Genomic DNA, 24,264 nt, shown 5'->3' on the forward strand with positions numbered 1-24,264 from the left:
ATCAAAGATACTGGCCTATAATTTTCTTTTTTTATAGTATCTTTATCTGGTTTTGGTATCAGGGTAATAGTGGCTTCATAGAATGTCCTTGGGAGTGCTCCCTCCTTTACAGTCTTTTGGAAGATTTTGAGAGGGATCAGTATGAGTTCTTTTTGTATGTTTGATAGAATTTGCCTGGGAGCTATTAGGTCCTGGGCTTTTGTTTGTAGGGAGGTTTTGTGTTTTTTTAAATTGCATATTCTGTTTCACTTCAAGTGATTGGTCTTTTCAAAGTATGTTGTTTCTTCTTGATTCAATTCTGGTGAGCTGTTATGTTTGTAGAAATTTGTCCATTTCTTCCAGGTTGTTCAGTTTGTCAGTATATAATTGTTCATAGTGTTTGCTTATAGTTTTTTTGTATTTCTGCAATAACAGCTGTGATTTCTCCTCTTTCATTTCTCACTTTGCTTATGTGATTCCTGTCTCTTTTCTTCTTGGTGAGACTGGCTAGAGGTTTGTCAATCTTATTTATTCTTTCAAAGAAACAGCCTTTGTTTATATTGATTTCTTTCTATCATTTTTAATCCCTACTTTATTTCCTCTCTGATCATTATTATTTTCTTCTGACTTTGAGTTTTGTTTTTTTCTCCTTTTTCTAATTCTTTTAGGCGTTAGATTTTTTATTTGAGATTTTTCTTATTTCTGTAGAAGGCCTGTATCACTGTGAACTGCCCTCTAAGTAAACTGCTTTTATTGCATCCTATAGAATGGTTATCTTTTCATTGTCATTTTTCTTAAGGTATCTTTTAATTTCTTCTTTGCTTTCATCATTGACCCATTGGGGTTTTTTTGTTTTTGAGGCAAGTTCTTTAGGCTCCAGGTAATCGAGTTTTTTGTTTGTTTTGTCATTTCTGTTTCTGTGGTTAATTTCAGTTTCATGCTGTTGTGGTCAGAAAAGCTGCTTCAAAAATCCCTGTGCTCTTAAATTTATTTAGCCTTCTTTTGTGCCCCAGTATGTGGTCAACCACAGAGAATGTTCCATGTGCACTTGAATGTATATTGTTTTATATATATAAATATAATGTCCTGTAAATATCAATTAAGTCTAAATGTTCTAGTGTATCATTTAGGATTTCTGTTGCCTTGTCGATTTTCTGTCTAGAAGACCTGCCCATTGATATGAGTAGGGTATTAAAGTCTCTTAATGTTGTATTCCTGTCCATTTCTCCCTTTATGTCTGTGTTTGTTCTGCGTAATCAGGTACTCCTATATTGGGTGCATATATGTTGAATGTAATATACTCTTCTTATGTTGATTCTCTCATCGTTATATAGTGTCCTTTATCTTTCTTTATGACCTTTGTTTTAAAGTCCATTACTGCTGCCCATGCTTTCTTATTATCATTTCTGTTTGCATGAAATATCTTTTTCCATCCTCTCACTTTCAGTCTGTGTGTTGTTCACCCTAATGTGGGCCTCTTGTAGGCAGCATATTGTGGGCTCTTGTTTTTTAATCCAGTCTGCCACTCATTGTCTTTTGATTGCAGCATTTAGTCCATTGGCAGTTAAGGTAATTATTAATAGATGTATATTTATTACCATTTTTATCCTTATTTTCCAGTTGGTTTTGTATTTGTTCTTTATTATTTTTTTTTCCCTTTTGTGGTTTGATGATTTCTTTCATATTATGCTTGTGTTCTCTTCTTATTGATTTTTGTGACTCTGTTGTATGTTTTAAATTTGTGGTTTTACACTCAGTCATGTCCGACTCTTTGTGACCCCCATGGACTATACAGTCCATGGAATTCTCCAGGCCAGAATACTGGAGTGGGTAGCCTTTCCCTTTTCCAGGGGATCTTCCCAACCCAGGGATCGAACCAAGGTCTCCTGCATTGCAGGAGGATTCTTTACCAGCTGAGCTACAAGGGAAGCTCAACTTGTGGTTACCCACACTGTTTTCAAGTATGTTAACCCATTACTATATCTACTTCCTTTAGGCTGATAGTCATATGTCCTCAAACACATTCTAAAATTTAAAAATCTACCTATTTTTACATTCCAACTCAACATTTTATGATTTTGATGTCCTCTTCTACATCTTCACGTTTATGCTTTTGCTGTTCATTTTGTTTATCATTGCTTTCATAAAAAATGTTTTTGTGAAATTTAATTTAATATGAATACTGGCTCATTTAAGTTATTTCCTTTCCATTTTGGATTTTCTCTTTTTTCTCTTTTCTATAGATTATTGCTTCTTTGCTAGGATAGATTAATATTGCTGTTATTCTTTTAGTTTTTTCTCTTCTGAGAAATTCTTTTTCTCCTGTTCTCAATGATAATCTTGATGTGTAGAGTATGCTAGGTTGCGTATTTTTTTCCTTTCTGGACTTTGAATATATTTTGCCACTCCCTTCTAGCTTGCAATGTTTTCTGTAGAGAAATAAGTTAAAAGCCTTATGAGGGTTCCCTTGTAATTAACTCTTCGTTTTTCTTATGCAGCCTTTAGAATCCTCTCTTTAACTTTTGCCACTTTAATGATAATATGTCTTGGTGTATGACTGCTTGAGTTCATCTTGTTTGAGACCATGTGCTTCTTATGGGCTTCCCAGGTGGCTCAGTGGGTAAAGAATCTGTCTGCAATGCAGGAGATGCAGGTTTGATCCCTGGGTTAGGAAGATTCCCTGGAGGAGGACATGGTGACCCACTCCAGTGTTCTTGCCTAGAGAATTCCATGGACAGAGGAGCCTGGCAGGCTACATTTTGTGGGGTTCCAAAGAGTCGGACACGACTAAAGTGACTGCTGTGCTTCCTATACCTAGATATCTGTTTCCTTGTTTAAGTTTGGGAAGTTTTCAGCCATAATTTCTTGAAATGCATTTTCTATCCCCTTTTCCCTTTCTTCCTTTTTCCAGTTATGCATAGGTTGGCATTCTTTATATTATCCCATAATTCTCACATTGCTTTCATTTTCTTCATTTGGTTTTCTGTCTGCTGCTCTGATTGGGTGTTTTCCATTATTCCGTCTTCCAGAACACTTATGTGTTCTGCATTATTCATTTTCTATTTATATTGCCTTTAGCTCAGCTTTCATCTTGGCAAGTGAGTTTTCTAATTTTCTCAGCTCCTCTTTCTAGTTTCCAGTTCCTTTTTAGAGTAGTCTGTATTTCAGTTGACACCCTTTCTTAATTCCTTCAGTATTTTCATTATCTCCTTTTTGAAATCAGTGTTTATTAGACTGAAGGGGTCTGTTTCAGTGATTGTTCTTTTAAGGCAATTCTCTTGATCTTTTAATTGAGAGTGGTTCTTCTGTGTCTTCATTTTACTTATATTTCTATTCTGCCATCTTGATTGAAGCCTCTGGTATTTGTTTTTTTGAGAGTATGCTGCTGCTGGTACTGGTAAGTCACTTCAGTCGTGTCCGATTCTGTATGACCCCATAGACAGCAGCCCACCAGGCTTCCCCGTCCCTGGAATTCTCCAGGCAAGAATACTGGAGTGGGTTGCCATTTCCTTCTCCAGTGCATGAAAGTGAAAAGTGAAAGTGAAGTCGCTCAGTTGTGTCCGACTCTTAGCGACCCCATGGACTGCAGCCCACCAGGCTCCTCCATCCATGGGATTTTCCAGGCAAGAGTACTGGAGTGGGGTGCCATTGCCTTCTCCATTTGAGAGTATATTAGATCATAAATAGAGCTAGCTTTAAAAACGCTGAAAACCAAGCTTTTGTGAAAAATGAGATTTTGTAATTTGCCTCTTGCATGTAAGTTTAAAGTTCTAAATTTTAAAACTGTGTGATAATTTTAAAAACATTTTATTACAACCATAACGAATGTCAGAGGCATGGAATTTTAAGCTGGTGAGACCTTAGTGTATCCAGTCTGCTTTCATGGTATTAGTATTTGGAAGACTAATGAATGTTGAAAACAACACAAATTTTCATATTATTTTTAGGGACAAGACATAGATCTTTCTTACAGCCATGAATCTCAAACAGTGAAGAAGTTTGATGCTTCCATTTCATTTCCACCAGTAAGTTTAGAAATTATAAAGAAGAAACTAAATACTAGGTAAGTAATATTAATTTTAAAATTTACATTTGTTATAGACATTTAGTAGTGAAAAAATTAGCCCTATAATATTTTTAATTGAGACTTCCCTTGGTGGTCCAGTGGTTAAAAATCTGCCTTGCAGTATAGGGAACTTGGGTTCAGTCCTTGGTCAGGGAACTAAGATCCCACATGCAGGGCAACTACTGACCCTGTGAGCTACAGCTAAGACCTGACACAGCCATAAATATAAATATATATTTTATTAATTATTAAATGATAATATTAAAGAGTTATAGGAAAAACCTTTTTTGTATATGTCTTTCAGAGTTCATAATAGATATATCTTGTAGTTAAAATCAATAAATAATATCAAATCCTGCTTTTTTTTAACTTACTGTTTTTAATCTGCATTTATCTACACCACTAGACCTGCCTTACAAAAATTGATGAAAGATATCCTTCAAGTTGAATGGAAGGACACTGTACAGTAGCATGAGGCATATAAAAATACAGAGTTCTCTGGTAAAGGTAAATGTATACATAAGTGCAGAATACTGTAAGAGTGGTATGACAATCACTTTTAATTTAGAAATTGAATTTAAAAGGTAAAAACACAAACATAATTATGATATTATGTTAATACATACAAAAATGTTTAATGTAATTTGTGGTATCAATAACGAGGTGGCAGGGGAGGTGTAAAGGAATAGAGTTTTCATATGAGATTGAAGTTAAATGTTTTCAATTTAAAAGAGATTACTGGAATTGCAATATTTTTTGTAAACCCCATGGTAAACATAAAAGAAATACCTATAGAAGATATGCAGTGGAAAATGAAAATGACCCAAAACACATCACTAAAAATATAAAATAACAAAACCCAAGGCAGCAAGAGAGGAAGAGGGACAAAATAATTATAAGACAAAAAGCAATTTTTAAATGGCAATCATAAGTCCTTCCATATCACTAATTACTTTAAATATAAATGGATTAAATTCTATAATTAAAAGATATACAGTGGCTGAATGGGTTGAAAAGAAAAGCAAGATCCAATAGTTCCCTGGCAGTCTAGTGGTTAGGGCCCAGCTTCAATCCTTGGTCAGGAAACTAATATCCCACAAGCCAACCAAGCCAAAAAAAAAAAAGGCAAGATACAACTTATACCATCTGCAAGAGTCTCACTTAGGCTTAAGGATGTATATGGAATGAAAGTGAAAGTCTTACAAAAAGATTCCATGCTGTTTGTGAACAAAAGAGACCAGGAGTGCCATTACTTGGAGAAAAGGATTTTAAGTTAAAAACTACGTGAGACTATAAAAGCCATTGTATAATATAAAAGAATCAATTCATTGGGACAGTATAGCAGTTATATACTTATATATGTGTGAGATGGCTTCACTGGCTAATTCTACCAAACATTTCATGATGAATTAACACCATTCCTTCTCAAACTCTTCCAAAAAGCTGAAGAGGAGATAACATTCCCAAGCTCATTCTCTGAGGTCAGCATTACCCTGATCCCCCAAATCCCAAAGATAATATAAGAAAAGCAAATTAGTAAACCAGTATCCTTGATGAATACTGATGTAAAAATCCACAATAAAATACTTGCAGATGTAAGTTAAGAGGATTATATGCCATGACCAAGTGAGATTTATTCCTGGAATATGAGAATGTTTCTTAAGAAAATCAGTGTGATACACTATGTAAACAGAATGAATGGTGAAAACCACACGATCATCTCAGCTGATTACAAGAAAAGCCTTTGACAATGTTAAGCATGCTTTTATGAGAAATTGTTAATACTTCAACATAATAAAGACTGTATAGGAGTAATGGACAGCTAATATCATACTTAGTCGTAGAAAACTGAAAGCTTTCCCTGTAGGGTCAGGAGCAAGGCAAGGATGCCTGTTCTTGTCTCTTGTATTCAACAAAGTATTGAAAGCCCTAGCCAGAGAATTCAGGTGAGAATAAAAATAAAAAGATATCAAAGTAGGAGAGCAAGAAGTAAAATTATTTCTGTACACAGATGACATGATCTTACACATGGGAAAACCTGAAGACTTCATTTAACACAAAGAAACAAACACAAACCCTGTTAGAGCTAATAAATCTAGCAAAATTGCAGGATGAAAATCAGTTGTTTCTGTGCACTAACAATGAAAAGTCCCAAAATATATATTTAGAAAACATTTACAATAGCATTAAAAAGAATATAACTTAGGAATTAGTCAAGGGGGTGCAAGTTTTATACATCAGAAAATTGCTGAAAGAAGTGGAAGACATAAATTAATGGAAAGGTATCCATGATCATGGTTTAGAAAGTTTAGTTAAAATGTTCATATTACCCAAAGCAATCTATAGATGTAATGCATTCTCTATCAAAATCCCAATGGCATTTTTTGCAGAAATAGGGAAAAAAATCCTAAAATACATTCAGTTCATTTCAGCCACTCAGTCGTGTCCGACTCTTTGTGACCCCATGGTCTGCAGCACTCCAGGCTTCCCTGTCCATTACCAACTCCCAGAGGCTATTCAGGTTCATGTCCATTAAGTCTATGATGCCATCCAACCATCTCATCCTCTGTTGTCCTTTTCCTCTTGCCGTCAGTCTTTCCTAGCATCAGGGTCTTCTCCTATGAGTTGGTTCTTTGCATGAGGTGGCCAGAGTATTGGAGTTTCAGCTTCAGTATCAGTCCTTCCAGTGAATATTCAGGACTGATTTCTTTAGGATGGACTGGTTGGATCTCCTTGCAGTCCTAGGGACTCTCAAGAGTCTTCTCCAATACCAATACATATAGAATCTCAAAGAACCCAAGAAAGAAAAAAACACAAGCAATAAAAGCAAAAATAGACAGTTGGGACTATATGAAACTAGATTCTGCATAGCAAGGAAATAATAAACAAAGTGAAAAGGCAGCCAACAGAATAAGAGAAGATATTTGCAAACCATATATATGATAAGCAGTTAATACCCAAAATATGTAAGTAGCTCATATAATTCAACAACAAACTACCCAACAGAAAGATGGTCAAAGGATTGGAATAAACCTTCCTCGAAGACATACAAGTGGTGAAGGAACAGGAAGAGATGCTCAACATCACTAATGATTAGAGAATTACAGAACATAACCTCACTCTAGGGGATCTTCTCAACCCAAGGACTGAACCCACATCTCCTGCAGTTCCTTCACTGGCAGGTGGATTCGTTACTACTTGAGCCAGTTGGGAAGCTCTGTATGATGTGTTGCAGTGGTGAAGAATCCACTTGCCAGTTCAGGAGATGCAAGAGACACCAGTTCAATCCCTGGGTCAAGAAGATCTCCTAGAGTAGGAAATAGCAACCCACTCCAGTATTCTTGCCTAGCAAATTCCATGGACATAGGAGCCTGGCGGGCTATAGTCAGTGGGTTCACAAAGAGTCAGACAGGACTCAGCAACTAAGCACACAAACAAAGTAGTCAGACTCTTAGAAACTAAAAGTAGAATGGTGGTTGCCCTGTGTGAAGGGGAGTGGAATGGGAAGTTGTTGATCAATGAGTATAAAATTTCAGTTCTGCAGGATGAAAAAGTTCTAAAGATCTGTTATACAGCGGTGTGCATATAGTTAATACTACTGTAATGTACTTTAAAATGGTTAAGATTATAAGTTACATGTTTTTTACTACAGTAAAAAATTATAAGCATATAGTAATATTTTGTTAATCCATATAGATGGTATATTGCATTTCTATGTTAGATGTTTTGGTTTCTAAATTTGTCTATTACAAATAATGCTACAGATAATGAACATTTTGTTCCTATAAGTCATTTAAACTGTAATATTATTTCTTAACATAAATTTCCAGGGAAAGTTAACTGTAACAAAAGTTAGGTTATATTTTTAAGATTCTTAGTACAAATACATTTCTAAAGCATAGCTAACCATTATCTGTTGCTATTAATAGTTATCTCTTGGAGTTCCCTGGTGGTCCAGTGGTTAAGAGTATACCTTGCCAATGTAGAGGACGCAGATTCAATCCCTGGTCTGGGAAGATTACACATGTCATAGGGCAGCTAAGCCTGACGTACCAGGTTCCTCTGTCCATGGGATTTGCAGGGCAAGAATACTGGAATGCACTGCCATTTCCATCTCCAGGGGATCTTGCCTGGAGATCGAACCTGCATCTCCTGTATTGGCAGACAGATTCTGTACCACTGAGCCACCAGGGAAGCCCATAAGGAGATTAGCAAAAGTTTAATTTTTTAAATTGTTTGATTCAGGTCCAAATATTATGAATTTATTTCATTGGTAGTTAATTCTCTAATTCTAATGTACTTACGGTGTCAAATATAGGTCACAAAACAAAAAATTCATACCAAATCATAGCATGCTCAAATGGCTTTAATACCAGTTCCTGGGTTGGGAAGATCCCCTGGAGAAGGCAATGGCTACCCACTCCAGTATTCTTGCTTAGAGAATTCCATGGACAGAGGCTACAGTCCATGGAGTCCCAAAGAGTCGGACACGACGGAGTAACTAACACTAACTAACAGATACCTATATTCTAAGGAATACCACAGACTAATCTAACAGTAATTCCACATGGACTCTTGTGTTTCAAATATAAGACCACTAAAGGATCAGAAATTACAAAAAGCCCTTCTTAAGGATATGATTAAGAAGGTTGAATGTTCAGATCACCACCAAATTGCACTCATCTCACATGCTAGCAAAGTAATGCTCAATATTCTCCAAGTGAGTCTTCAACAGTACATAAACTGAGAAATTCCAAATGTTCAAGCTGGATTTAGAAAAGGCAGAGGAACCAGGGATCAAATTGCCAACTTCCACTGGGTCATAGAAAAAGCAAGAGAGTTCCAGAAAAACATCTACTTCTGCTTCATTGACTATGATAAAGCCTTTGACTGTGTGGATCACAACAAACTGGAAAATTCTTCAAGAGATGGGAATACCAGACCACCATACCTACTTCCTGAGAAATCTGTATGCAGGTGAAGAAGCAACAGTTAGAACTGGACATGGAACAACAGACTGGTTCTGAATTGGGAAAGGAGTACATCAAGGCTGTATATTGTTACCCTACTTATTTAACTTATATGCAGAGCACATCATGCAAAATGCTGTACTGGATGAAACACAAGCTGGAATCAGAATTGCTGGGAAAAATATCAATAACCTCTGATATACAGATGACACTACCCTTATGGCAGAAAGCGAAGAGGAACTAAAGAGCCTCTTGATGGAGAGTGAAAAATTTGGCTTAAAATTCAACATTCAAAAAATGAAGATCATGGCATCTGGTCCCATCTCTTCATGGCAAATAGATGGGGAAACAATGGAAACAGTGAGAGACTTTATTTTCTTGGGCTCCAAAATCACTGTAGATGGTGGTGACTGCAGCCATGAAAATGAAAGACATTTGCACCTTGGAAGAAAAGCTATGACCAACCTAGACAGTATATTAAAAAGCAGAGACATTACTTTGCCAACAAAGGTCCATCTAGTCAAAGGTATGGTTTTCCCAGTAGTCATGTGTGGATGTGAGAGTTGGACTATAGAGAAGGCTGAGCACTGAATAATTGATTGCTTTTGAACTGTGATGCTGGAGAAGACTCTTGAGAGTCCTTGGACTGCGCAGAGATCAAACCAGTCAGTCCTAAAGGAAATCAACCTTGAATATTCATTGGAAGGTCTGATGTTGAAGCTGAAGCTCCAATACTTTGGCCATCTGATGCAAAGATCCAAATCATTGGAAAAGACCCTGATGCTGAGCAAGATTGAAGGCAGGGGAAGGGGATGACAGAGGATAGATAGTTGGATGGCATCACCAGTTCAATAGATGTGAATTTGAACAAGCTCCAGGAGATGGTGAAGGACAGGGAAGTTTGGAGTGCTGCAGTCCATGGGGTCACAAAGACTCAGACACAACTTAGCAACTTAACAACAATAACAACAAGGACATTTTTAAGACATCGCTCGTGAAGCTGTGCTGGAAAACTCACCTGAAATGGGACAAGGTTTCCACCTTGCCTGGAAGCTCCCTTACACCTCTGCAAAGCAGGAGACCCAATGCTCCTGAAAGTGTGAATAAGAGCAGTGTCCTGAGCAGCAGCTTGAAGAGAAATGGAAAGGAATCAGTGGTCCTCAAGATTGAGGAGTATCACAGAAAAGGAGGTGTTGAGCCTAGCAGGGTCCTGTGGAGCTCCTAGGTATTGAGGCCTTTTTTTTTTCCCCTCACTTATTATAGGCTAGACTCTAGTTTCCATGACCCTCTCTCTGTTCCAAATGGCAGAACAGTTGCTAAACAAAGGAGGAACAGCAATGAAACCACCCAAGGCAAGATTAAAGGTCCAGAGAAGCTCATCAAGATTAGGAGGTTGGACCAACTGGATCCTGCACTCACGTAGCCTTGTCTGATTAAGACTAGATTGTGTGCAGCTCCCTTACATCTCTTCAGAGCAGGAGACCTGAAGTGTGAAAACAGAGCAGTGTCCCAAACAACAGCTTGAAGAGAAATGGAAGGCAGTGAAACCACCCGAGGCAAGATTAAAGGTCCAGAGATGCTCATCAAGATTGGAAGACTGGACCACCTCAGACTCCGCACATAACCCACCCTTTGAAACATTGCAAAAGAAAGACTGTTACTGCCTATATAAAGTAAGTACACATATGGAGGAGGGCATTGCATCCCACTCCAGTACTGTTGACTGAAGAATCTCATGGACAGAGGAGCCTGGCGGGCTACAGTCCATAGGGTCACAGACTTGGACGTGACTGAAGAGACTTTGCACGATTATTCTAGCAGGTCATCTAGTTTACAAATTCTGATCGAGCCACACTAACTTCTCCTCTAAGGCTACCCTGAGATTAGCTGTAGCACCTAAAAATCTCTCCATGTCCTATGCTACCTTTCCCTTTGAAGCCTCTCTTATCGTGGAATTTTCCTTTGCTCCACAGGTCTTATAAACAGAGGTTTATATGATTGTCAGTTTCCTTGGTGGTCTTTATAAGGTAGCTCTGAAAAAATTTTCATTAGACTGCTACTTACTATAATAGAAATAAATTTGTAATGTAAAGCAATTTTTATGTTTATTTTCTATTTATTTAGACTAACATTACTACAGGATACTCACCGCTCACATCTAAGAGAATATGAAAAATATATACAAGATATCAAGAGCTCAAAGAGTACCATCCAGAACCTAGAGAATTCATCAAATCAAGCTCTAAGTTTTAAATTCTATAAAAGCATGAAAATTTATGTGGAAAATTTAATTGACTGTCTTAATGAAAAGGTATGTGTCTATAAATATTGAATTATTTCCTTTTTATACAGAAATTCCCTTACCATGCATTTTTTTTTTTTAGCTTAAATCCCATAACTGGATACTTCATAACTAGGTACTTGACATACTGGAAATATTAAATGTTCCCTTAATGTTGGACAGTTAGGTTTTTTTTGTAATCATTTTGCAACATGTAAATAGCAATATTTACATGCAAATAGAAGAAATATGGACAGAGGTTCATGACATTGTACAGGAGGCAGTGATCAAGACCATCCCCAAGAAAAAGAAATGCAAAAAGGCAAAATGGTTGTCTGAAGAGGGCTTATAAATAGCTGAAAAAGAAGAGAAGCTAAAGGCAAAGGAGAAAAGGAAAGATATACCCATCTGAATGCAGAGTTTCAAAGAATAGCAGGGAGAGATAAGAAAGCCTTCTTCAGTGATCAGTGCAAAGAAATAGAGGAAAACAGTAGAATGAGAAACACTAGAAATCACTTCCAGAAAATTGGACACAAGAAAGGACAGAAACAATATGGACCTAACAGGAGCAGAAGATATTAAGGAGAGGTGGCAAGAATACACAAAAGAACTATATAAGAAAGATCTTAGTGATCCAGATAACCACGGTGGTGTGGTCACTCACCTAGAGCCAGACATCCTGGAATGTGAAGTCAGGTGGGCGTTAGGAAGCACCACTACGAACAAAGCTAGTGGAGGTGATGGAATTCCAGCTGAGCAATTTCAAATCCTGAAAGATAATGTTGTGAAAGTGCTGCACTGAATATGCCAGCAAATTTGGAAAATTCAGCAGTGGCCACAGGACTGGAAAAGGTCAATTTTCATTCCAAGCCCAAAGAAAAGCAGTGCCAAAGAATGTTCAAACTACTGCACAATTGCACTCATCTCACACGCTAGTAAAGTAATGCTCAATATTGTCCAAGTGAGGCTTCAATAGTACATGAACCGAGAACTTCCAGATGTTCACTGGATTTAGAAAAGGCAGAGGAACCAGAGATCAAATTGCTAACATCCACTGGATCATAGAAAAAGCAAGAGTTCCAGAAAAACATCTACTTCTGCTTTATTGACTATGCTAAAACCTTTGACTGTGTGGATCACAACATACTGTGGAAAATTCTTCAAGAAATGGGAATACCAGATCACCTGCCCTGCCTCCTGAGAAATCTGTATTCAGGTAAAGAAGCAACAGTTAGAACTGGACATGGAACAATAGACTAGTTACAGATTGGGAAAGAAGTATGTCAAGGCTGTGTATTGTCATCCTGTTTATTTAACTTATATGTAGAGTATATCATGCAAAATGCCAGACTGGATGAAACACAAGCTGGAATCAAGATTGCCTAGAGAAATATCAATAACCTCAGATACGCAGATGACACTACCCTTATGACAGAAAGAGGAACTAAAGAGCCTCTTGATGAAAGTGAAAGAGGAGAGTGAAAAATCTGGCTTAAAACTCAACATTCAAAATATGAAGATCATGGTATCCAGTCCTATCACTTCATGGCAAATAGATGGGGAAACAATGGAAACAGTGATAGACTTTATTTTCTTCGAAAATCACTGCAGATGGTGACCGCAGCCATGAATTTAAAAGACACTTGCTCCTTGGAAGAAAGGCTATGACAAGCTAGACGACACATCAGAAAGCAGAGACATTACTTTGCTGACAAAGGTCCGTCTAGTCAAAGCTGTGGTTTTTCCAGTAATCATGTATGGATGTGAGAGTTGGACCATAAAGAAAACTGAGTGCAAAGAATTGATGCTTGTTAATTGTGCTGGAGAAGACTCTTGAGAGTCCCTTGGACTGCAAGGAGATCAAACCAGTCAGTCCTAAAGGAAATCAGTCCTGAATATTCACTGGAAGGACTGATGATGAAGCTGAAGCTCCAATGCTTTGGCCACCTGACACAAAGAGCTTAATCATTAGAAAAGACCCTGATGTAGGGTAAGATTGAAGGCAGGAGGAGATGGGGATAACAGAGGATGAGATGGTTGTATGGCATCACTGACTCGATGGACAAGAGTTTGGGCAAGCTCCAGGAGGTGATGATGTACAGGCAAGCCTGGCAGGCTGCAGTCTATGGGGTCACAAAGGGTCGGACACGGCTCAGCAACTAAACCGAACTGACTGAAATAGCAATATAAATTTTTAAAATTCTGTCTATTTAAGAAAAGTTCTAGAAATTGAATTACTAAGTCAAAGTTTCAAAATATATTAAGGCTTATGAAACATTACTAAATTATCCTTCAGAAAAATTCTATCAATTTCTAGTGTATTTAGTTTTTATATATTTATTTTGATTTCACAAGTCATTTGTTTTCTTAACACATATAGTTTTATTCTAGTGAATTATTTGTGTCCTTTACCCTGCTATCTTCTTGTTCATTCCATGGGTTTGTTTTTGTGAGTTATTTTCCTTTTTCCCAGTATATTATGAACAGCTTTCTATTGCTTAAAAATGTTAGTGCTTTATCCTATTTGATGTAGGTAAACATTCCAGTTTGTTTTGTCTTTTGATTTTGTTGAGGTTGTTTTTTGATATTTGTTGTTGTTTAGTCACTAAGTTGTGTCCGACTCTTTTTTTACCCCATGAACTATAGCCTGCCAGGCTTCTCTGTCCATGGGATTTCCCAGGCAAGAATACTGGAGTGGCCTGCCATTTCATTCTCCAGGGGATCTTCTTGACTCAGGGATCAAACCCACATCTGCTTGGCTGGCAGATTCTTACTGCTCTGCTACCCAGGAAGTCCTTTTTTTGATATTAGGTGTGCTTTTTGTTTTTTTTCCTTTCAAAGTTTAATTGAAGTATAGTTGATTTACAATGTTGTGTTAGTTTCTGGTGTATAGCAAAGTGATTCAGTTATATATATGTATGTTCTTTTCATATTCTTTTCCATTATGGTTTATTTCAGGATATTGAATATAGTTCCCTGTGGTGTACAGTAGTATCTGGTTGCTTTTTTGTATATAGTAGTTTGTATCTGCTAATCCCAGACTCCTGGTTTATTCCTCCCCATAGATTCATTTTTATCATATTTTATATTCTACAGATAAGTAATATCATTATATATTTGTCTTTTTCTTTCTGACTTACTTCACTTAGTATTATTGTCTCTAGGTGTATCCCTGCTGCTGCAAATGGCATTATCCTTTTTTATGGCTGGGTCGTATTCGTGTGTGTGTGTGTGTGTGTGTGTGTGTGTGTGTGTGTACATGTATACACCACATCAATCTTTCAGGGACATTTAGGTTGCTTCCATGTTTTGGCTGGGTCGTATTCGTGTGTGTGTGTGTGTGTGTGTGTGTGTGTGTGTGTGTGTACATGTATACACCACATCAATCTTTCAGGGACATTTAGGTTGCTTCCATGTTTTGGCTCTTGTAAATAATGTTGCTGTGAACATTGGGATGCATGTATCTGTTTGCATTACAGTTTTCTCCAGATATATGCCCAAGAGTGTAATTTCAGGATCATATGGCAACTCTAGTTTTTTAAGGAACCACCATGTTGTTTTTCATAGTAGCTGCACCAGTTTATACACCCAGCAACAGTGTAAGTGGGTTCCCTTTTCTCCACAGCCTCTCCAGTATTTGTTATATGTAGACTTTTTGTTATTGACCTTTGTAACCAGTGTGGTATGATACCTCATTGTAGTTTTGATACACATTTCTCTATTAGCAATGACATCAGATGTTTTTAAATTTTTATGTTAATCAGATTTATGAATCATTCTTTTCCATTATAATTCCTGTTTTTGTTTTATACATACTAAGTCCTTAAATTGGGGTCTTGAGTTGTCCTTTTCTTAAAGTAGACTAACCACTTTAAAAATACACTCTACTTTCTTCATTACTTTTAATTTACTTTTAAAAGATTACCAAATTAGTTTCTCCCCTATTGTTTTAAGTCGACTACCTTTAATACCATTTGGTAGCTACTTTTCTGAAATATTTATTACAGTGTGACTTTCTTCATTCATCCTTGAAGAATTATACTGTCAAAGGCTTGAATCCATAGCATTAGCATGGAACATGATTGAAATGGGGGGAATTGTTGCCCAAGAAATATATAATATGAATGCCAGGTTTAACTAATCACTCAATTCTGCTTCACAGTTTGCTTTCTTGTCTGTTTAGGTCTCTTCTGTCCTCTATTTTTTTCAAATTTTACCAGTTTCTCCACATGTTCCCTTACAGTCTGACATGCTCAGCCTGTGAAAAATAGCTGCAGTCATCATTTCCTTCTTCTCTTCTATCTCAAAAAAGAATCTTTCTTATCTATCCACTTTTATCCATGTTCCTGACTGCAGCCAAGTTAGGTTTTATTATTTATGCTATTTATAGCTGTTTTGGTACAATGTTTTATTTTCTAGTTTTATTAGTATTATAAGTATTGGAAGCTACGTCTATTCTTCACAATGTTCATTTAATTGAGATGTGATAGTGTTAGAAATGTTTCTGTTATATGAAATTTGAGCATATAATGTGCTTATCTATAATTATTTTTTATACTCATTTAATGACCACCCACAAAATGTTACTTATGTATGTATTTCAGATTATCAACATCCAAGAAATAGAATCAGCCATGCATGCACTCCTTTTAAAACAAGCCATGATGTTTATGAAACGCAGGCAAGATGAATTAAAACATGAATCAGCGTATTTACAACAGTTATCATGTTAGTGTTTTTCATGTTCAATGTGATTTTTTTGTTCATTAAGCTAAATTGTTAGCTAAAAGATAAAAATATTTTTATTTCTGTATAAAAAATGTTTATTGTGTATTTTCCCACTGACCTTTCACTTACCCTCTTCTAAAATTCCCAAACCATTTTAAAATCTGGGCTTCAAAATGCCTTAAATTAAGTCCAAATCTAAAAAAATAAAAATTATGACTTTTAATCACTTAGTGTTTGAAAGAAAATATTTATATGACCATTTAATGATTATTTTGAGATGACTTGACATAAACATATAGACTGTGTCAGAAGTCTAACTTTATAAATTTTCCATTGATTGTGGAAGTTAAAGAAATTCTGCTGCGTTTCAGTGTAGAATCATCTATAAGATCTCATTATATTAATAAAAGAATTGGATGCAGCTCTTTAATTCTCACACTGATTTTGTATTTGCAGAGATGTCTTCCTTTGCTTAAGATGCTGTCAGGGTATAGTGAAAGAAATGAGATCACAGCATCAAGTAGATGATAAAAGCAAAATCAAAATGAATGATTCAAATATATGACATTTAGTTGGTCATAAATTACGGTATATGCTAAAATAGGAGATAATATGAATGACATATTGGTAATGTGTTTCTAGAATTTGACCATAGGGACAGGAAAAAAAAAAAAGGTGAAAACTGCTGAAAAAGAATATAAGGGAAAGAAACTTTATTTTTGTTACTGTTCTTGAGTGCTGAACTATATTCAGCAGACAAGGTACATTTTCTTAGATTAGCAAACTCAATACCTGTTAATATTGTGGTAGAGAGTTAACATTGCAATTTCATTGCATGATGAAATATGTAATTTAAGCATAGTCTATGTATGGCTGTTTATATATACAAATATGTATACATACCTAAAATATAACTTTTGTTTTCAAAATGTTTCACTGTATTTCTTTTTAGAATTTACAGTATAAAATCAATTTTATTCATTAACAGGCAAACCTGAGACATCAATAAATAAAAGCTTGGCTATAGATGAAAAAACTCAATCGATTTTAGAAGAGGTTGAATCTCGAAGGTAACTAAAGACTTGAAGCATCACTGAGCAAGTGTTTTTCATAGTTTAAATACAGTTAATCATATAGTATAAATAACTATAACATAGCATATTAATTTGTGAGACTGGTGTAAAACCAAAATTTAGTTAAGTGGTCCTCTACCCCATGGCTTAAAGCACACTTGTGTATTTGGATCAGTTAGAAGGAATGTGTAAAGTGGTATTTATCAGGTTGGGACTGTCTTATACCTGGAAGCTGGTCCTAAATACATTGTTACTCCTTTTTCCAAATCATAGGAGTGTCTAACAAGAATAAGAGGGAGAATCAGTTCAGATTAATGAAGCTAAAATGTCAAAAATATTAATATAAAATTGTGTGAAAGTATGATTGTTTATTTCTTGGCATTTTAAGTAATGATGACTTTTACTTTTTGTTTTAAAACATTTATTTTCATATTTTATTTTTGTTTTTTGCAAAATACAGGGCACGAAGAAGACAAGCAAGGGTTCTTTCTGGGAACTGTACTCATGAAGAAGGAACATCTAGTGATGATGAATTGTCTTCAGCAGACATGATTGACTTCCAAAAAAGCCAAGGTCAGTTATCAAGTTTCTGATGTGTCTTAATTTGAAGTGCTGAAATGATAGAAAATCTTTGCCATGATTGCCCTTAATTAAGCTATCTGAAATAGTTGGGAAAATTCAGAAAAAATAATACTTTTTTTTCCTCACTTGTCTTTACCTCTGAAAGAACGGATAAAATGGAGAAGTGGGATGAGTAGGATGAGTATCCCTGCATCTTCATAGTTCTTCCCCTCAGCCTGTTTCATCTCCTGTTATAAATGAGCTGTGAGCATTTTTGGCTTCATTCCTCTGCTGCATGCTTTCTATATTACCATTTTTTTCAATTAAAAAAAATTTATTTATTTGGCTGTGCCAAGTCTTAGTTGTGGCTTGTGGGATCTAGTTCCCTGACCAGGGACTGAACTTAGGCCTGCTGCATTGGGAGCTTGGAGTCTTAGCCACTGCACCACCATGGAAGTCCCTATTTGTTGTTCAGTCGCTCAGTCATGTCCCAACTCTTCGCAATCCCATGGACTGCAGCATGGCAGGCTTTCCTGTCCTTTACAATCTCCGAGAATTTGAATTTGAATTGAATTTATAGTAAGGTCCATTTTTAGCATTGTAAGAAGGTAAAATATGTACAGTTGAAAGAATGTCGGCTTTACAGTCAAATAGATCAGTTCAAAGAGGGAATCTATTCTGTGTGACCTTAAGCGAATTACTTGACTTCACTGTATCTGATACTGTTGTTTGCTTTTTCTTTGTCTGTAAACAGATAGGCTAGAAACACTTACCTTTTAGGGAGAATAGTTATGATGACATGAGATAATGTGTCTATAATGTTTTGGCATATAGCAAGGGCTTAATAAGTGATAGATTTTATCAGTATCAGTTGTTACTAAGGTGTGTTTTTTTTAATAAAAACTAATTTATATGTTAATGTCAAGAAATAACTTTCAACTCAGTTGATTACATAAGTTATACACAACTATGTTTATAGGAATCAAAAATCACAAATGTAAAATGCATAATATACAGAAGCTCATTTTCTTCACAGGTGACATTTTACAGGATCATAAGAAGATTTTTGAAGATGTACACAGTGATTTTTGTAATATCCAGAATATTTTATTGAAATTTCAACAATGGCGAGAAAAGTTTCCTGATTCTTATTATGAAGCTTTCATTAGTTTATGCATTCCAAAGCTTTTAAATCCCTTAATACGATTTCAGTTGATTGACTGGAACCCTCTTAAGGTATATGAGCTTAAAAAAATAATCCTGATCACATTTAGTTACTTAAATCCTCTTGTTATCAGGTTAACTATAATATAAAATACCTCACCTTTAGAGATGAAATTAATAATCATGCTTTGGAGTAGTCATTTACCATTTCTTGGGTCTCACTCTGTTTTAAGGCTAACACATCAGTAAAGGAAACACTTTAAAAAAAATCTTCTGTGGTAAGTTGAAGATCACTCAAAAAAATAAAGATAATATTAGACCATAAAAATTTTACAATCTGAGTGAATTTCAAAATACGTACCAAGAGTTCTGACGTTGGAGATGACATAATGTGAATACTTGACTAGGAAAGCTACAATGAAGATGAGGAATTTAAATGAGGATTTAAAGGGTATATAGAATTTAAACAGGAAGAGAGCGAGGAAGGTGTTTTGTAAAGGTACATGGGGAGAAATAGTTTTGTAGAGACTGCATAGATCTGAGTCAACAGGAGATACGAACTTGTTTTGATAGGTAATGGGAGGAGTGACGTGATGAAGGTAATGGTTTAGGAAGCTCTGAGCAATAGCTAACTTGGAGGGTAGAGAGAAAGAGATGAGGATATACTGAAAGGCAGTTGCTGTAGCCCAAGTCCAAGGAGATGAGTTCCTCACATAGGGTGATAGTGACAAAGCAAAGAGAAAGAAAGGGTTGATTACAAGTGATTTTATGAAGAGTCAATAAACTACTTTGAATAACCCTAACAAAACACATCAAAATGGTGACCCCAAGGTTTGGATTCTAAGTTATTAGGACAATTATAGTTCCTTTCATAGAAATGGTGTCTTTTCAAAGAGGGAAAAAGTTTTCAAGGAAGTTTTACATTATAGACAATGAAATTATGTTGGGACATCCATGTGGTTAACAAACAGAAATGAGAAAATGAAATTCTAGGAAGAGAGCAGAGCTGAAAATAAAGATTTAACAAAGGGTGAATCCCTTTTGTTTGACTAAGGTGGAACTTCCTCTACCCTAGTCATGCATGCCTTTAGACTTTCTGTTAGGTTCAGGGCCATGCAGTGTTCGTAGTTTAGGAACCAAGCTTATCCCTAAGGTAGCTGGTTGGACGACAGCCTAGTTGTTAACCACTCAAGCTGAATTGAGTATTCTGTCACACATAGCAAAGATCTGTTCATTCAGTCATTCAACAAGTAGTAATTGGCCATCTGCTGTTTGCTTAATAATAAGATAAGCCACATGCAAAGTATACATTTGTGCCAGTGAGACTTGGGAGAGCCAAAAGTGAATTTTGTATGAGGTAAGTATAACTTTAAAAGCAAATTCCATGGGTATTTTAACTGCTGTTGTTATAAATGTATATTTTGTTCCTAACAGTACCTGCCATTTAGTAGGTCCTGAACACACATGGGGCATTTCTGGACATGAATAAATGCATGAAATGTAGTATCCTGTCTCACTGTCTAGACATCATGTGTTAGTCATGTCATCCTGTCTAGCCTTGGTGGTCTAGTACCATATGTGCGTGAGTGCTATCACTTCAGTCATGTCCAGCTCTTTGTGACCCTATAAACTGTAGCCCACTGTATACGTTGGGTTAAAATATGGAATTATTCTCCTTTGATCCTTAGAAAAGCTCTGGTAGTTACTGAAAAAGTTAACTATTTAAAGATAAAGATTAAGAATTTATTTATAACTTGGATAATTTTATTTATAAGTTTGATTCCATAGGTTTAAAACAGATGCCATGGTTCACATCTGTAGAAGAATTTATAGATTGCAGTATGGAAGAGTCAAAGAAGGAAGATAGTTCTGATAAGAAAATCTTGTCTACTGTCATCAACAAAACAGTTATTCCTCGACTTATAGGTACCATTTTATAATCTTGATAAAATTAAATTGTTCTTTAGCTAAGTATAAGATCAGTAATTTCTGTTACAGTCACAAATTTTTTTCGTTTTTGGACACAACTGTAATATACAGTAAAAATCAACAGATTTATAATTTAAGCTGATTAAAAACAGCTTGTTTGTGCAAGTGACTGGCTATCAAACCCCTGATACTCTTGGACCTTTAGTATTTGTGACATTCGCATTACTTTTATTAGTTACTTTTATAAGTCATTTATTAGTGGCACACTCGATCTCTACTATGTGTATGTCTTTCCCTTAACTTCTCCCCTTACATTTCTTCTCCTTTTTTAAAAAATTTGTATTGGAGTATGGTTGATTTATAATGTTGTGTTAGTTTCAAGTGTACGGCAAAGTGAATCAGTTATACACATATCCACATTTTTTTTAGATCCCTTTCCCATATAGGCCATTACAGAGTTTTGAGTAGATTTTCCTGTGCTGTATTGCAGGTTCTTACTAGTTATCTGTATAATAGTAGTGTGTCTAGTCAATCCGAATCTTCCAATTTATTCCTCCGCACATTTATCCCCTGGTAACTGTAAGTTTGTTTTCTACAGCCATGACTCTACTTCTGTTTCATAAATAAGTTTGTTTGTAGCCTTATTTTTAGATTCCACATAGAAACCATGTCACATGATATTTGTCTTTCTTTGTCTGACTTATTTCACTCAGTATGACAGTTTGGGTTCATCCATGTTGCTGCAAACGGCATTTTTTGTCTTTTTATGTCTGGGTGATAATATTCCATGGTATATAATGGAATATTACCATATCTTCTTTATCCATGCCTCTATTGATGCACATTTAGCTTGTTTCCACGTCCTGGCTATTGTAAATAATGCTGCAGTGAACATTGGGGTGAGTGTATCTTTTCCAGTTATGGTTTTTCTCTGGGTTATATGCCCAGGAGTGAGATTGCTGGGTTATCTGGTAGTTCTGTTTTCAGCTTTTTAAGGAAGCTCCATACTATTCTCCATAGTGGCTGTTGCAATTCACATTTCCACCAACAGTGTAGGAGGGTTCCCTTATCTCCACACCCTCTCCAGCATTTATTGTTTGTAAATTTTTTGATGGTGACCATACTTTGGCCACCTCATGCAAAGGGTTGACTCATTGGAAAAGACTCTGATGCTGGGAGGGATTGGGGGCAGGAGGAGAAGGGGACGACAGAGGATGAGATGGCTGGATGGCATCACAGACTCAATGGACGTGAGTCTGAGTGAACTCCGGGAGTTGGTGATGGACAGGGAGGCCTGGCGTGCTGCGATTCATGGGGTTGCAAAGAGTTGGACACGACTGAGCAACTGAACTGAACTGATTCTGACCTGTGTGAGGTGATGCTTCATTGTAGTTTTGATTTCCATTTCTGATGTTGGTCATCTTTGCATGTGCTATCTGGCCATCTATATGTCTTCTTTGGAAAAATGTCTGTTTAGATCCCCTGCCTTCTGGATTACTTATTGTCTGATATTGAGTTGCGTGAGCTGTTTATATATTTTGGAGATTAATCACTTTGTTAGTTGCATTGTTTGCAAATATTTTCTCTCATTCTGAGGGTTATCTTCTTGTTTTGCTTATGGTCCTTTGCTGTACAAACTCTTTTAGTTAAATTAAATCCCATTTGTTAATTTTTGTTTTTATTTTCATTGCTCTAAGAGTTGGATCAAAAAAGATCTTGCTGCAATTTATATCAAAGAGTGTCATGTCTATGTTTTCTTCTAAAAGTTTTTTTAGTGTCCGGCCTTACATTTAGGTCTTTAATCCCTTTTGGGTTTATTTTTGTGTATGGTGAGTTTCTTCTTTCTTTAAAAAAACATTACTACATTTCCCTTACTTCTACTAATACTCAGAGCCGTTGGGCGTTGATGCTTGTGCCTCAGTCTGAACTTGTTTTATCTGAAATTATACTTGATAAGGATCTGTTCCACCATGTCACTGAGAATGGATTCTGACTGCAAAGTCTGCAAACTCTTAAAAACTAAAGCAACCTGCTTTATATTGCTTCTCAGCCAACTTGACTGAACTTTAAAGATTTTCTTCAGAATAATTTACAGTGCAATCATGGGGTATCTTGGAAAGATAGTGCTTTTAACCATTTACTTTTAGCTGTTAAGCATTATTAATGATAGCATAGAATATATATGCCTCATTTAAGTATTCATCTGAAAATTCCAAATACTTCACTTTACGTCAGCTCTTTTTGAGCTTCCTGGGTAATTGCATACTGTCCTCTAGTGCCATCTATATCTGTGTTCTTCAATAGCCATATATCACTCATGACTATCACATTAAATAGTGCAGATGTCAGAAGTTTTTTTCTTTCATCACAGAAAGTTCTTTTGGACAGTGCTTTTCTGCTTGATTTTCAATCAAAAAGAACTGGAAGAACAAGTCCAGATCTCTTCTTAGAGCACCAGATCTCTTATCAGAGTAACTTCTGAATATATCTACTTGGCAACTCAAATTCCAAATGCAAAGTCACACTTGTCATCTTTGTTTCAGACTTGTCCCTCTTATATTACTTCTCTAGAAAATGGTACCTCCACCTACCCACATATTCAAACCAGAACCTCCAAGTCATCTATTCCTGCTTTTTTCTTACCTCTTTATATAAGCAATTGCCACATCTGTTACTTTTTACCTTTTTCTAACCCACTTTCTATACTTCAGCCATGGTGATCTGTCTAAAATGTAAGTCTGATTCTTTCATACCTCACTTAAAACACTTTAGTCTAAACTGCCTTTAGGTTGAAGTCTAATCTCTTTAACATGCGTTCTAGGACTTTCAGGATTTTGTCTCTGTTTAGTAGTTCTCTAGCCCCATCTTGTGCCAAGCTCAGTTCCTTCTTCCCCTCATCTCCACCTCTACTGGTCTGAAGCTATCTTCTCCTTGGCCTTTACGTCTTCTACACTCCATCCACCTGACAAATCCCTTAACCCTATACCTCTTTCATGTAGCTAACTAACTCCTCTTCATCTTTCAGAACTCTGTTACAGACATCTTTTCTAGGAACTGGGTTAGGCATACCTTTTCAGGATTCCTGAAGTACTCTAATCCTTAGGATGGTACATTATAATTGCTTACCTAAGCAACTATATATATAAGTATATAATATATTTGTATTTGACATTAGACAAAATTGTTCTGAGGCAAACCTAATCGTACTTATTGCTGTATTTCTAATAGTTAATGCTAGGCACATAGTAGACTCTCAGTATTAGTTGGCCAAATATTTCTAAGATTATTACAAGCCTAACCTTCTAGATGCCTGAGAAATCAGTTTTATATTTGATTTGGGATTTTTTTTAACCTATTTAAAATTTTAAAATATAAATTTATTTATTTTAATTGGAGGTTAATTACTTTACAACATTGTATTGGTTTTGCCATACATCAACATGAATCCACCACCTATTTAAATTTTTTAAAAATTATTTAACTTGTATTTTACAAGAGTCAAGCACAGTTGTT

General features: G+C 36.0%; 1 protein-coding gene across 1 annotated transcript in view; it reads left to right on the top strand.

Annotated features, from left to right (window-relative positions):
• GCFC2 (GC-rich sequence DNA-binding factor 2) overlaps positions 1-24,264 on the top strand; it is a 75,849-nt gene that overhangs the window by 32,713 nt on the left and 18,872 nt on the right. The window contains exons 5-11 of the mRNA XM_052649199.1: positions 3,927-4,042; positions 11,140-11,326; positions 15,901-16,024; positions 17,013-17,094; positions 17,558-17,670; positions 18,695-18,894; positions 20,598-20,748. Of these exons, the coding sequence (XP_052505159.1) occupies positions 3,927-4,042; positions 11,140-11,326; positions 15,901-16,024; positions 17,013-17,094; positions 17,558-17,670; positions 18,695-18,894; positions 20,598-20,748 (973 nt within the window). The remainder of the gene's footprint in view (positions 1-3,926; positions 4,043-11,139; positions 11,327-15,900; positions 16,025-17,012; positions 17,095-17,557; positions 17,671-18,694; positions 18,895-20,597; positions 20,749-24,264) is intronic.

Source organism: Budorcas taxicolor, chromosome 11 (genome assembly GCF_023091745.1).
Source record: "Budorcas taxicolor isolate Tak-1 chromosome 11, Takin1.1, whole genome shotgun sequence".
Lineage (NCBI taxonomy): Eukaryota > Metazoa > Chordata > Mammalia > Artiodactyla > Bovidae > Budorcas > Budorcas taxicolor.